Below are 16,457 nucleotides of genomic sequence, written 5' to 3' on the forward strand. Positions count from 1 at the left end.
TTTTTACTATATGCTTATTGAACATGGTGTTAAATTTTTTAAGTATATTTGAATTTAAATGATATGCATATAAAAATTATTTTGAATTGAGGAACATAATCCCAAGAAATAAAATAAATAATGCTTCAAAAATGCCTGGTGAATTAGGAGGAAAGAGGCAGATTACCCAATTAAAGTTAAAATAAATCAATTATTCCCCTGGCCTTCTGCTTCTCTTTGGTTTCAGACAAATCTGTAATAAAGCCATAAGCCAAATCTTCATTTTCATTGTTTTATTACTTTAGCCTAATCAGGAATAGCTTTATTCATTGCTAATTTATATAGCTGATTAAGTATATTTTCCAGGTAGTTAAAATTGGTGACTAGTCTAAATTTTCATACATAATCCCAAATGATTACAGTTTTACAGTAAGTAAAGATTTGAAATGTTGGCCAGGAATTTAAAACTTGAGATACTCAGAACAACAAAGAAAGGGTGGGGGGAACAGAATGACTGACTCTATCATAAACTACCTCCATATTGTACGATGCTCTCAAGTAAAAAAAAAAAAAATCACATTTGCATAATTAAAATCTAACAGCCAAGTAAGCACCAACATGTCACTGACTTACCAAGCAGGTCATTTTGTGGTAACCATTCTATTAGCTTAGTGTTGTTTCCTAGATTCTTTGGTTTGGGTCCAGAAAACCTAAAATGTACAACAGAAAAATAAAATCTTTCAAAAATCAAATCTTATGGTATGGGCTCTCTGGTTAAAATATTAAGATTTAACATGTTACGTGATCTTTTGTTGATATTCTTACAAATAAAGCCATGCTTCAGTAACAGTAAAAATTTGATTGTATTTCTTTTTTAGAGACGGGGTCTCACTTTGTCACCCAGGCTGGAGTGCAGTGGCGCAATAACAATGCACCGCAACCTCCCACTCCCAGAGTCTCAAGCAATCCTTCCGCCTCAACCTCCTGAGTGGTTAGGCCTAGAGGCATGCGCCACCATGCCTGGCTAATTTTTTTTTTTTGTAGAGATAGGGTCTTGCTTGTTCCCCAGGCTAGCCTTGAATTCCTGGCCTCAGTGAACCTCCTGCCTTGGCTTCTCGAAGTGCTGGGATTACAGGTGTAAACCATCACAGCCAGCCTAAATTCTAATCAAAAAAACTTTCATTGATTGAAGGATAAATTTGCTTATACAGAAATGTCATCTTCCACGGGCTCCTTTCACCTATAAACAGATGACAAAAAAGCAACCAAACAAACCAATGCCTGAAGTCATTCCCCACCAACACCAAGCAGCTGAAGCATGAAGGGCCAGGAAGGCCCACCCCTAGGCAGCTAGTGGCCCTAATCCTTGACACCCAGAGCCTGAGCAAACACACAAGTATTGAAAGAAAGAAGAAAGTACTCTTTATTAGCTTGGCCCCAGAGATGGGAGTTCTGTGGAAAAACAAGATAATTAGGCTGTTAGGATCCTGTCTCATCTTTAAAAGATAAACCATGCTTAACAACTAAAAGAATGACAAAAGAGTCCGCGCTGAGCACAAACTGTCCTAAATAAAGCAGGAGAGGCGCTTTCTGGGTTAAGTCAAGGAGAGGAAACCCAATGAGACTAGACTCTGAAGGGAAAAGTCCGGAGCAGTTAGAATACAATATGTATCCATTTCATACATCAGCCAGGGGGAGGGAACTAATTCTCATGCAGTTATTATAAAGGGAAAATCTATTACTCAGAGCCTACTTGTAATGGCTTGAGAGACACTTTATTCTAATTGTGGCAGAAACTGTGAGACCAATGTTTTTCACAACTATATCCCTAGAGCCCAACAGTAGTGGTATAAATATGTGCTAAATAAAGTGTTCAGGTCTGATTTGTAAACACCAGGTTGGAAATTCCAGAGACAGACATGGGTTAGCAGTGCCTCCCAAAGGAAGCAGAGATCAATCCATGGGTCGATCCTGACCAGTGTTAACTGGTAAGTTACTGTGTTTTTAAAGGCCTGGTTTCTTAAACACATCAAAAGTATTTGTGAAGGAGACAAAGGGGATGTCTAAAAGAGTCCATGAAATATTTTACCTATTTATTTCTTCATCCATCATTGTCTACCTCATTCCAAAACTGAATTGAAGGACTATATAGAAAGGTATGCAATTATAACTAAAATCTTTTTAAATGACAATAAATAATAGAGTAATTGAGGGTAGAATATAAAAGAGCATCCAACACAAGGATACATCATGTGAAATCTTACCTTCTTTTTATGCTATGAGTTACAGGTCTCTTTATCCATCATAGTCCTGTGAATTACTTCCTAGATTTCAATACGCTAAGGAACAAAATGAAAAGTCAGGGGCATCCTGCTAATTTTGCTAGGGACTCCATGTGCTGTTCTTTACTGGGACCTGTGGGCCAAACACGGGCATACTGAAAACTAACAGCAAAGAAACCATCTGCATTATTACCTTACCTCCAAATCACCTTCTGAGGCAATCTCCCCAGGGCTCCTGCCAGTTTGTTAGCAATGTCTTCAGACAGATACTTGACACCGGCTCCAAAAGATACCAGGACAAAGCCATGCTCATTAGCACCATTTACCCACCTTTGGAGATCCTGTAAATCAAAACATGGCAGTTAATTTGTGAAGAACTGTATAGTTCATGATCAGCCTCATCGACAGCCCAGTTTAAAAAAAAAAAAAAACAACCTTCAGGTAATTTTCTTAAACAATTAGAAAGATGAGGATATATTTTCCACTAACTGCTTTTCTTTAAAATATTTCATTTGACAACACTAACTGAAATAAGAAGGGCATATGGTTTACTTGGTAAGATCAATATGTAATAAACCAAAAAAAAAAAAAAATCAGTAGCTAATGGCCTAAGTCACAGACAGAAGTCAAAAATCTGAAAATGATGTTTGATACATGGTCAGATAAATATGTATGAGGATACAAGCAAAAGACGTGGATTGAATACATGACAAATCAATCATACTGACAAAAATCCATTAATGTGTCTTTGAAAAATTTTTGTCAATATGATTTATTTGTATTGAAAATGAAAGCAGTTCACTTTAAGGGATACCACCTTGCTTTATTTTATTCTACAAGCTTGTTTTTAATGGTACATACCAGCTATAATACAAGACACAAGCTTGTTTTTAATGGAAAGTCATCCCTTTGAATAAATCTTTGCCAAAGACACTGAGCTTCAATTTCCCAAATGCAAACTATTAATGATAAAGCCACAGCACTTTGAGGAACACGCTAATTCCACTGTAAGGACAACAAAACTTGCTGTCCATTTATATGGACAGCATTACACACTTAGTGCTAGAGCATAGTCATGAAAGCAGGGACCTCACCCACTCTGCATTCATAAGGTGCAGAGCCAGCTGTCAGAGCTCACAGACCCTGCAGGTCTCCGGCTCAGGACGAATGAGCTATGGAGATGGCTGCGTCAGTCATGGTTTTACGTTTCATACCTCTTTCTAACATAATCTAATTTGCAGCTAAGGGGTACACTTCACAACAAGAATCATCATCACAACAGAATCCCTGTGCAGCTTAATTAAGCACTTAAATGGAACATTAAGCCTAAGTTTTCTTTCCCTTTTCCCCTTTCCTTTTTATCACTTAAAGAAATTTGTGTTAACTTGCTGTATTGCAATCATTCTTAGCAGGGGAGGGGGAACCGGACTTTATGCCTTGAATTAATTAGTGCCACTACATGACCAAGAGTGACGATGGCACACCTACATCCTTCTAGCTATTGAGTAAAACAGCCTGTAATTATTTGGTAAGGAAGAAAACCTTACCAAAACACCTTATTTTCTAGGAGAATCTATCTATGGAGTTTATACAGACTATCTCCAATCTATGATTTTTCAACTTTATGATGGTGGGAAAGCCATACACATTAAGAAATTGTACTTTGAATTTTGACCTTTCCCGGGGCTAGAGATAGACGGTACCTGTACTCTCTCTCCAGATGCTGGGCCGCAGCAGTGAGTCGCAGCTCCCAGTCAGCCACACAATCATGAGGGTAAGGGACCAATACTCTACAGTGCACTGTGTTGCCAAGTGATTTTGCCCAACTTAGACTAATGCAAAGTGTTCTGAGCAAGTTTAAGGTAGGCCAGGCTAAGCTGTGATGTTGGTATGTCGGGTATATTAAATGCATTTCACCTTCAATGTATTCAACTTAACAATGGGTTATCAGGACATAACCCTATTGTAAGTCAAGGAACATCTGTATATAAAAAAAAAAGAGGCTATATCAACTTTGGATTAAAGCTTTTAACTTATATTCTGCTACATTTACCAAGAACATCACGTGTGCTGAAAATTTAATGGTGTTATCTGTGGATTCAAAGTAATGAACAAGAGCAAACTGATTTAAAATTTTAATTTCATGCACAGTCCTAAGCTGGATGTACTTAAATATAAGTGTACGGTAGAATGATCTGAACGCATATGGTGTATTTAAATACCATACATAGCCTTTACTGATATGGAAGGGAATAGAAAAAAATTGTACTCATCATGGTTTCCTTCAGGAAAAGTACTCAGTATTTTTAGAAGATAATACTCCACTTGGCTTAGAAGGGAGAGTGAGGCCCTAAAATAATAATGAACATTTTGACACAAAATGTTTTAAAAAAACATCTTGGGACATCAAATGTGATCTCTGCCTACTGCTAAGATAGTTAACCAAGACTTACTAAAAAAAATACCACTGAAAATATAAAAGTCATCATTCAAAAAAAAAAAAAAAATGTGCCAACCATAGTTTTCACTGATTTGTTTGGCTGGAGATTTGTGTCAAACGCCAATTCCACAGTTTGCTGTATAACCTTAGTCGAGTCGCCAAGTCTCTCTGAGGCCCAGCTTCCCCATCTCTAAAAATGCTGATAATATTTTACAGGGACATTGTGAAGATTAAATGAGATTAAATAAATAAAAGTGTTTTGTCAAATAAAAATTACCCAGTTCTTTTCCCTAGCCAGAATGTCTGATAAATAATGCATAGATTATGGACTGAATGATATCCACTTTGAGAAAAGGAAAAAAAAAAAAAGAGTCATTCTGCACCAAAATATTTTCACTCAGTTACATTCTGTTCACCATGTTATATAGATTCTTCAGAATACAGCTGGTTAAAATACGTAAAGGAGAAGTAGTACAAAAAATATTTTACATGTAGGATCAAATCTACTTGTCAGTTTTGCAGAAAGCTCAAATGATTTCCCAGATTGGGGTTTAAGCTACAATTAACCTAAAGAAGCAATAGAGAGATCAATGTCAAGGTGATGATTCTATTTTTTAAAATCTCAGAAGATGCTTTTATCAACACAGTGAAAGTTCAGGAAAATGAAATAAGCACCAAGAAGGATGTATTCATTTCCACCGTTCTGCAGTACTTGTTTTTCTTTCTCATAAGGCTTTTAATTGTTGCCAGTACAGTTACAATTAATAGTGGTAAGCAAAATTTGAAACCCTGATTTGACTTTGAAAAGAGTTAAATTTTCAAGGTTCTTAAGACCTTCAAGAAACTGCACACAAGCAGCAGGCATATCCCAAGGATAAGATCATGGAAAGGTACTGAGGTGCTACAGAAGGTAACCACTGGATAGAAAAAAGGACAGAAATACTAAATAAACAGAGGTGAAATTCTCACCAGAAAAAAATATTAGCCCATAAATGACATTTAAAGCTTTTTTAGGTTAGACAAGGAAATTGAGAATCCAGAGGTTTGGGAAGAATGGAAGAGATTTGAACATAGTTATTTGCCATCAAGAATGAGAACAGGGGTGTAAAGTGGAGGGATAAAGGCATAGAAAGAAGAGGTACTCAGTACTTATTTTAATAAATTAAGAAAGCTAAGCGTAACCTAAATCCTTGAAAGGATAAACGATAAGTAAATTGATTTTTCCATTCCATTAACTAGATAAGTAAGACTGTCTTTTCCCTAGAATGTAAGAGACGATTGGGCACTTTAGAGAAATGTCTCTTTTTTACACTCAAGTTTAACTACTAAATTGTGATCTGCCTAGACAAAATAAAGGTAGACCTGCCAGCCAGTCTACCTGTTCTGCCTGCCTTCCAGAGAAAACAAGAGAAACAACCTTCACTTTCTTTATGATAATCACAGTGTTATCCATAGGAACACAGAGACCGATAAAGAATATTTACATAGTTTCAAATTCTGATTGACTACCAAGGTAAAATTTAATAACGTGACAGGGAAGAAGCCTGGGACATTAACACCTTAAGCGATCAAAGTGGACATCATCAATGATGGAACAAGTCAAAACCATGCACCACCTAATTAGATGCAATATGCAGAGCACAGCATTCGTTCTGCTGCCAAGGGTGCATCTCCTGAATCTAATTATGAGGAACTAAAGTAAGCTCCAACTGAGGGACATTCTATAAAATAACAGACCTGTAATCTTCAACAGCATCAAATTCATGACAGTCAAAAAAAAAAAACACACACACACACACACACTGAATAAACTTTCAAGTCTAAAGATACGTGGCAAATAAAGGCAATGCATGATTCTTAACTGGATCCTTTCCTTATAAAGGACACTACTAGAGAATCTTGCAAAACTTCAAAGAGTTGTAAGATTTAGGTGGTAGTAATACATCGTTGTTAATTTCCTAATCCTGACGCTCTGAATTATGGTTATGTAGGAGAATGTCCTTGTGTGTATGAAATGTGTTGGGGGTTATAAGGTATCATATAGGAAAATTACTCTCAGGTGGTTCAAATAAAAAACATCTTAGAACTGTGCAAATGTTCTATAAATGTGCTATTTTTAAAAATGTATTTTGAAGTGATTGTTATATTACAAAAGAAAGAAAACAAAAGGAATACAGCTTTCAATTTGGCAATTACACATGAGAAACATGGTTTACTAGCAACAGCCAATATCACCCATGAACAAATACTACTACCTGTAATAAGCCCCCATAACCAATGATGTTTGTGTCAAAACAGCTTACATGGACTTCTGTTTGCCTTTAAAAGCTTCCCTTTACCCCCGCCCCCCAGATGGACCTATGGTCCACCCTAGCATGTGTATCCAGCATTGCAAACCCTGGCTATTCCGAAATAAACTCTGTTTTGGAGAAAAAAAGCAAAACAAAAATACCTCAGAATTTTTGGATGCAAATTAAATCAATAAAATTTTATTTTATTATGGAAAATAATGTAGATGATCTATTAATTTTTAGTTATAAATTTAAACTTCTCACCATCAATTTCAGAACTGATTAACACACTGAACTGAAAATTATTAAAAAAAACAACTACATATAGGGAATAGGGAATTGGTAAGTCTACTTGGTAAAAATCTAGGGAGATATAAATAATTAATCATACCTGAAAATTATAAAGTTGTAGCAAAAGACATAGGAATTATATTGTATGGCAGGTTGTATTTTCCCCTAAAGACCTAAAGCAATATTTCCAGGCCTACATGTGCTCTCAGAACCTCCCCATCATGTGGGACTATGTCCATACTCCATAAACCTGGGCAGGCTCGTGACTTCTCTGATCAATAGAGTACAGAAGCAATACTATGTGACTTCCGAGACTATGTCATACCAAAGGGTACGGGTGCCACCTGTTTCTGTCTTGGAATGTTCACCCTTGGTATCCAACCACCATGCTATCAGTAAAACAATGCAATGTGGAGAGGCCAAGTGCAGGTGTGGTAGCTAATAGACCAACTAAGATTTTAGCCAGCAGCCAATATAAAACACCAACTTGTGACTGGAAGAGCTTGAAGATGACCTCACCCTCTAGCTCTTGAGTCTTCCAGCTGAGAGTCCAGACAATTTGGAGCACAGAACAGTTGTTCCCACCCTTCCCTATCTGAATTCCAGACCTAGATAGAGAGATTCCCTATCCGAGTCTCGTATGGGCATAATAAGTGGTTGTTTAAATGTCACCAGGGTGGTTTTTCCAGCTCTAGGGACTGGCATATCTCAGTGTATCTTCATTTGGTTCCTTTCTGAAGAGTCACAAATGGATTTTAAAAACAACACTAAGATCTGCTTGAAGTCCCTGGAATTCTTTACGCAGAAAAGAGTAGGGAGAATAGAAAGTTAACAGTCGCCGAACGCCTTTGTAATTTTAAACACATTATCTCTTCAAGGTAAATAAGGAAATGGTTGAGACCTAATAATACCAAAGAACCTAGTTCTAAGCCATGAATCTATGGTCCTCATCAATACTTCAATGGAGAAAATGTAATATTTACCTTGTATTTTTCTAAAATCATTCTGGTACTGACATTCCCTTTTGAAATCTACTCATATTACCAAGAGGGACGCAGTGCAGGGCCCTTTTTTTAATCTGCAGGCATATTTGTTTCATTAATAATTCAATGAGTTAAACAAACTTATTGGTCACCTTCTATGTGCCAGGCACTTACTCAGTGCCAAGTATATAAAAGAGCAAGATATGGTTTCCTGCCCAGAAGTTCAGAGTCCAATGCAAACTCATGAGCTTACTGTCAGCTCATTAACATTACCTTTGCCTTATTTCCTCCCTGTTTGCTGGGGAAATGGAGAGTCCGAAAATAAATCTCTATAAATTATATCCCAGTTTCTCTTGATTTCAAAGTTGAATTTCCAAAGGAATAGTTTGGTGATAAGCAATTAATAGTTGTATGCTAATATTTCTAAACCAATTAGAAATACACATATAGTCAGTTCAATTAACCAAAGTGTCAAAAATCCACTGCCAACTAAAGAATCCTTTCATAAATTAAAGAAAATTTCTCCTTTTCTAATATTACAATACCGATATTTGGTGTTTCTAGAGTATAAACCTATGGATGGAAAAATAGTAAACACAGAATTTGGCTAAAACTAATCTAGTTCATATCATTTCCAGAGTCAATCACTCAAATAGATCCTTCCAGGCCAATGACAGCATCAGAGTACACCTAAGTAAGCTTCTCCCAAATGCCTAACACAGTACATATGAAGCTAGACAAAGACCAAAATATGCAGTAAAATCATATCCTATGACTATGACATCATGGATATTTCCATTAACTTAGTGTTTCTATCTGATGAGCATGAATAGTGTATATGGTCAAGAAGGCAAGAGAAGTCTTTGATTAAACTTTTATAGGGTGAGTGACAACACAAACTGTAAAACTAGGAACTGTTCCTTCTCTTCCATTTCACTTCCCATTTCTACAATCTATTTCTGCAACTATTCAGGAAGTAAACTCCTCCTGTGAAACAAAGTCAATGACCCAGAAGGGTGTGGGCAATGGTGCACTGATCCTGGGATGAGTAAGTTGGTCATCTGAGGGTAAGCATTTATACCTCGGGCAGAAACATGCCAAGTCATGGTCACCGTGCCTGCTAGACTGGGTACTCTTCCATGTACTGCCTTATATAAAGACAATTTAAAGACAAATCTCATTCTCTGCCTGGATAGACAATAGGAAGATCAGAATAAGAGAACAATCCCAGTTAGACCCAGCAAAGACCATATAAATGAAGAATAAATATCAGTTACCAAACATAGCTGTTTCAGGTTGCTAGGACCTCTGCCTCCCCTCCAGGCACTGCTCCGACAAGAGTGTTCCTTCATCACATTATATACGACAGAGTCAGTTCTGTGAACCTAAAATTTGGACTTATCTGCTCTTCTACTGTTCTAATACCAAGACTTTTTTCCAATAATGCTATGTTACTGGAGAAGTCCGTAGTAAAGTTATATCTTTGAATAAGCAGCCCAAAATATGCTTTCTCACCAATTTCTTTTTAACTCCTGGGCCCTCTCATAAAAGTTCACTGCCCAATCCCAACCAGTATGTTTAAAAAGTCTTACTAAGTAATCTCCCCTCAATGCCCAGTGCTCAAGTTCTCAGTACTAGTTTTTTTTCCCCTAACTTTATTCATGACAAAGATCTTAAAATTTTCATTGGTCCAACTACCAACTGACATCCAAGACCATCTGTTTCTTACCTCCTACCACACTAGGTCATTCTACGCTCTCTTAGCTGACCCTGTCCCTGCCCGCTCTGGTGACTTTGTTCATTCTGATTCCCTTGCTGGACAGTACTTCTGTCTACCTAGCAAAGTGAGCTCAAATGCCACCTACTACAGCAATTCTTGTCTGATCTTACCAAGTTTAAGAAGTTACTATTTCTCTTCTTTGACAGCATTTTATAGCGCTCTTATGATAGTGTTCATATTTGAATGAGTTATAAAATTATTCATAGACATATATCACCTCCTTAAGGAGACTTTAATTCCTTGAATTTCAAGGCACCCAAAACAGTGTATTGCCCATAATTCATGTACATTCAATAAAAATTAGCTAATACTCAATTTTCACTGTTTTGCTAAATCAAACCAATATAAAAACCCAACTTATAAATGAGTTTAATCCAAAGGTTCATTTGTAAACTGTCTTTTCAGAAATCTATGTGTATTTTCCCAAAATGTTTTACATGGTAACTTAGGATAACTGAAGTTATACTTCAGCATTTCAGGTACATTATACATTAATTGTTAATTTAAAACACATTTCGAAGATGCCTTAAGATCTCTGGGACCACAAGTTCATGTTGTCTACTCCATTCCTAAATACCAGAGACTGACGAACTCTGTATGCTTAACAGCAAGCACCTTAAAGAGCGTACAAATGTGAGTTATTTTTGTAGCAAAGGGCAGGAAGGAAACCCTTATTAGAGCATTCTAGCATGAGGGCAGAGCGACATATATATGGAAAACCACCAAGTACTTGTTTTAATCTTGAAATTGTCTTAAATGTCACATAAAATTAAAAGGGCATGTGGTGGGACTTTTATATTTATAAAAGAAACATGTCTAAAGAAGAAACTTAAGTAACATTAGAAAAGGACACTTCAAGTAGTCTCAACTGAGGAAAAATAGAGTCAAGTATAACTTGTCAAGTCTTTTCACATCAAACTGTTCACATATTTTCTTGATATACTTAATTTTATTATATTGCTCCAAAGGAAAATTGGTTAGAAAAACTATCCACTAGAATGAAAAATTAGGAAAATAGGTAACACAATATCCCTTCTAAATTAACACGTATATGGAAAAAATGTGCTGTCAAAGATCTCAAATATTTCATCAAGTTCTAAAAATCTGAGTTTAAGATTGGGCAGTCTGAGAACAAAATTACAGAAGAAATGTTGAGTATAAGTGGAGATCAGATTTTTCCAGGATCCATCAAGTCAGGAGTTTTTGAAAAGGTTAGTTTCAGGTAGGAAAGTTTATGATATTGAAACTGCCCTTCACAAAAGTTAATAATTGGCTGGGTGCAGGGCGAGAACTGTGGTAAGGGCCTAGCTAAAAATAATAATAATAATACTTAGTAGCTGTCCCCCTGTTTTATTCTCTATAATTGCCACTCTGGAGCCACATAGCTGGTGATCATAAAGATTCTTGGCTTCCTCCACAGATAACACCACCTTTTGAAACTTAGGAGTAGTTTCTGAGATACTTTCCCAGGCCCCGCATCCCAGTGGAACAGCTGACCCACCCAGACCAGCGGCCCATACCGAGGAACTGACTCATCTGGTCTTGTGACCCCCCACCCAAGAACCTGGTCAGCAAAGAAGACAATTTCTACAACACTATGGTTCCGCCCTGAACCCAGCCAATTAGCAGACTCAATTGCCTACGCCAAACTGTCTTTAAAAACTGTCTCCCAAATTCTTGGTGAGGCGGGTTTGAGAAATTTCTCCTGTCTTCCTGCTTAGCGCCATGCGGATTAAACTCTTTCTCTGCCCTAAGCCCTGCTGACTTGGAGTACTGGCCTCCTCTTGGGCAGGGAGCAAATGAACCTTGTTCGGCAGCAACAATATCAGAAGACAGGATATGGCAGGATGAAAAACAACTTTTCAGACGAAGGGAATGGCATGTTCAATGGAAAAATGTAGTAAGAAAGGTGTGAAGAATAGAAGGAAAACTTGCACATCTAAAGAGGAGAAACCTTTCTATGGAAAAGCAAGAAATACATATGATCAGCTAAAGAGTGGGCTCAATAGTTAAGAAAAAAAAAAAAAAGCTCTGAATTTATGGGTTCATCCTGGATTCCTGTCACCTGAGGGTTGATTCTGACAAATTGAATAAGCCTCAAAATAGATTAAAAACCAGCAACCGAAAGCCAAAACATCACCAGGAGAGCAATTCTTTTAATGAAACAGGAAACCATAGTCATACTATTGAACTAAGTATCTCATAAAAAGAAGGCATATATATCATTTTTAAATAAAAATTGACAAATATATTTGTAAGTTGTAGTGATGTACAGACTGCTTCAAGGAACAAGAGCCTTTAAAAAACAGCTCGCACATATAAGATGGATGGGAAGGGTGGAAAAATTCTCCAACAAGTGCTATTTGTAACAGGTTTTGGGAGAACATGCAGTTGGTAAGAAAAGGGCTCCAGGGCCGGCAATTTCCAGTCGTTTTGAAATAATACAACTGCAAAAGCAACAAATGTGACTATACAGCTGGAGTCGCTGCAAAGAATGTAACACCTGGGCAGAGGGGAGTCAGTGATCCTAACACGTACCAGGTCCTCGGGGCAGAGGCAGAATCTCCCCATGCCCTCAGCCTGGGAAATCTCTGCATACCAATCAAGTGTGGTTAAAAACCCACTGGCCCAAAACATTGCTGCATTTAATTAACAGTTCACATATAATTTTTTTTTTTTGAGACAGAGTCTCACTCTTTCGCCCAGGCTAGAGTGAGTGCCGTGGCGTCAGCCTAGCTCACAGCAACCTCAAACTCCCGGGCTCAAGCGATCCTCCTGCCTCAGCCTCCCGAGTAGCTGCTAATTTTTTCTATATATTTTTAGTTTTCCGATTAATTTCTTTCTATTTTTAGTAGAGACGGGGTCTCGCTCTTGCTCAGGCTGGTTTCGAACTCCTGAGCTCAAACAATCCGCCCGCCTCGGCCTCCCAGAGTGCTAGGATTACAGGCGTGAGCCACCGCGCCCGGCCTCAGTTCACATATAATTTTAAATCAGTGTATCGAATTTGAATAATCACATATAATTCAGTACTTCTCAAAGTGGAAAAACACCTAGGTATACCAGGGAATGCATACTATAAAGCCATAAGGTGAATATACTATCCTGAAATGTCCACTTCAATTCATAAATAAAGTGTAAGTATTTTTTAAATAATCAAAGGTACATCATTGTGGCAGAGACTGCTAGTTGCTTAATAATATTCATTTCTTCCACTTTCTTAGTAACAACTTCCAATTTTTAGCTGGGCATATTGCAGCCCAGGTAGAGACTATATTTTCTAGTCTTAGCTGAAGGCGTATGGACACCTGATTAGCCAATGTTCTGGCTAATGAGAAGCAAAAGTTAACCTTCCAATGGCCAGAACCAGCAGCCATCCTGACTAGGAGGATGAGAGGTGCACACCAGGGACTGCAGAGCAGGGTGCTGAAGGACCCTGGGTCCCTGCTGACTTCTCGGAGCTGCCAGACCAACCTGGATCGCCTCAGAACTTCCTTTATGTGACACAAAAATAAACTTCCACTGAGTATGGCTACTTACTCATTTGTAGCTATGTGCATTAAAACACCATCCCAAGTGATGCAATCACAAAGAATGAAAAACAGGAGACCTTCAATAAATGTCCATACTTATAATTTACTGTATACGGCTTTCCCAGTATCACCTAGGTGAATGAATTTATTCCTCTGTGGTATGTAGGTTTGAGAAGAACCGCAATGTAAATTATTAATATAATACTAATCTCTGGGTCATTTGGTTGCTTTAAAACTAGAATATTCTATCCAGACTATACTGGTAATCTCCAGTACTGTAGGGAGAAGTTGCATCTGAAAATCCAGTATCATCCCCAGCATCATTAATTTAAAGAAAAGCTAGTATCATGTTGTCCTAGTAATTTATTTTACAGCTAAAGAAACTGAAGCAAGATATTAACTGCCAGAGGCAATCAGAAGCAGAGTTAGAATCGAGTTCCAGTTCTAAGTTCCAGTCTAGTGCCCTTCATTCTAAAATGTTAGCATGGCCATATGCTCTATGAGATAATGCAGACTATTTTAAGTTCCTCAGAAGGATAAAGTTACATAAATTGAAACAACTCATGTTTTTTTATTTGCTCAATGAAAAGAATGGCTGTTGTATTATATTCCCCCCAAAGTACATTTTTCCTTCCCCTTTGCAGTGCACTGGAAAAAGGGGGGAAAAATGATATGTATAAAGAAATCCTAATCAATTTTATAACTGGTAAACACTTTGTATTTCCTATTTATTTTCTTTCTTTTAAAAAAATTTGCTTTAGTGCATAGCTATTAATCTACCTTAAGCACTGCCACTGGACTTTTAAAAAATATGCCAGCTGCTTACTCCTCATAAATATACTCTTTAATTATGATCCTTGACAAAATTGAATTAAATTTTATATACCCTTAATCTCATTTTTGTGCTATAATGATAAGATTTAAAAAAAAAAAATCCTTTGCCCCAAATTGTTACATACGGCTTAAATCCCATTCGTTAAATACCCTGAATCTGCCTTAAGCACTGCCACTGGACTTTTAAAAAATATGCCAGCTGCTTACTCCTCATAAATATACTCTTTAATTATGATCCTTGACAAAATTGAATTAAATTTTATATACCCTTAATCTCATTTTTGTGCTATAATGATAAGATTTAAAAAAAAAAAAAATCCTTTGCCCCAAATTGTTACATACGGCTTAAATCCCATTCGTTAAATACCCTGAATCTGATCCGACTAAAAGTATATAAAGAATAAAAAACAGAACATGTGCGTGTCTGAGGTCACATGTAAATGATACTGCTGAACATATACGTTCACGCCATTTACAACCCTCCTACCTTACCACAGGCAAGAAGTGCATAGTCTTCATTTCTCATACACTTTGTCAGTAAAACACATAAATGTCAGCACATACTTTTCTGCTCAGAGTAAGCTCAAATGCGCTGGAACAGCATTCCATCTTACACAATGAAGAGGAATACAGGGAATCAGAACAAGGAATCTTGCATTATATATGAGAGGTCAACTAGGCAAAGGACCATAGAAGAAAGGCTGAATTAATCGTAATTTGGATTCTTCAGGATATAAGAAAATCTCCGATTGGCAAACAAGACCCTGAACTGACACCAACTCCAATAAGCCAGAACACTACATTATCCATGAACTGATATATCTGTTTATGTTCACAAAATGTCGTTCACAGTTCTGCCAATTGACAAGTGAGAACAAGGAAAAGGTACGGAAGGATGTAAGGGACAGAGAGAGGGTGATGTGCAAGGGGTCAGCAAACTGAGCTCAGATTCTGTCTTCTGCCAGTCACTGGCCCTGTAACCGTGAGCAAGCCACTTAGCCTCCTCGGACCTCGCGTTTCCTCATCTGCAAAATGGAGATAAGAGCAGTCCTTACCTTACAGGGATGTTATGAGGCTTAAGAAATTTAATTCACGGAAATTGCTTAGAATGGTATATAAAAGCACTCAATGGGCATTAGCTATTATTATTTAACTGTCATCGTTAAGTAATGACAAAACAGAAAATCAGGGGTTTTTACCACAGACCCTTGAGAAGAAAAGCAGTGGACATCTTTTGTAACATCTCAGACAATAGGCCTGGAGACTATTTATGGATTAGACTAAAATTGATATATTTTATAAAATCTCTACAGGTATCAATATGACTTTCTAAAAAGGATAAATTATTTGCCACTGAAATTGTCAAGCTGTTGCTAATTGTGTCCACTTTTACACCAGGATCGCACCTCTAGAATGAAGAGGTCAGAATAAATCCTAGGGATAGTAACATGCTTCTTTTCCTAAATCAATAGTCACTTTTCAAAACTCCAAAGGATTTTGCTGTGTCTCAAACTCCAAAACTTTTGCAAAAGGTTGTCCCCCATGATGGTGGAAATGTATTTCTGCAGGGCAATGACTCTGACATGAAGCTAGCAAATGACCAAACAACAACGTGACCAAGTTTGCCTGAAACAAGAAAGAAGTACTTTCATTTCTGGGCATTGCAAAAACCACCACATCACGATCATGAATTATTAGCATCGCATGGCATAGAGGAGTATTTCAAGGAGCTGGCCATGATCCTTTCTGACCCCTGGTTTTGTGAGAGATTTAAGCCTAATACCTTATCCAAAGCATCTCATTACGTGCCATGAACTGACTTATCTTGAATGTAACTGGAAGTGGCAGTACTAGCTCTGTACCTAGCTCTGTATCTTGAAGAGAAGAGAGAAAACAGTCATTCAAATCATTTTCTGTAGGGCTTAGTTTTCTTGTGAAATCTCAGTTGAAAGAAATAATTTTCTAGAAGTAGCATTTCTGATTGAGATAGAAACTGTGGGGCCGGGCACAGTGGCTCACGCCTGTAATCCCAGCACTCTGGGAGGCC

The 16,457-nt window shown here is 37.4% G+C and overlaps 1 protein-coding gene across 1 annotated transcript in view; it reads right to left on the reverse strand.

The window, feature by feature from the left end:
• UGT8 (UDP glycosyltransferase 8) overlaps positions 1-16,457 on the reverse strand; it is a 65,980-nt gene that overhangs the window by 20,419 nt on the left and 29,104 nt on the right. The window contains exons 2-3 of the mRNA XM_012655071.1: positions 2,460-2,602; positions 609-689 (exon numbers count right to left, since the gene is read on the reverse strand). Coding sequence (XP_012510525.1) covers positions 609-689; positions 2,460-2,602 — 224 coding nt within the window. The remainder of the gene's footprint in view (positions 1-608; positions 690-2,459; positions 2,603-16,457) is intronic.

This window comes from Propithecus coquereli, unplaced genomic scaffold (assembly GCF_000956105.1).
Source record: "Propithecus coquereli isolate 6110/MARCELLA unplaced genomic scaffold, Pcoq_1.0 Scaffold46, whole genome shotgun sequence".
Classification (NCBI taxonomy): Eukaryota; Metazoa; Chordata; class Mammalia; order Primates; family Indriidae; genus Propithecus; species Propithecus coquereli.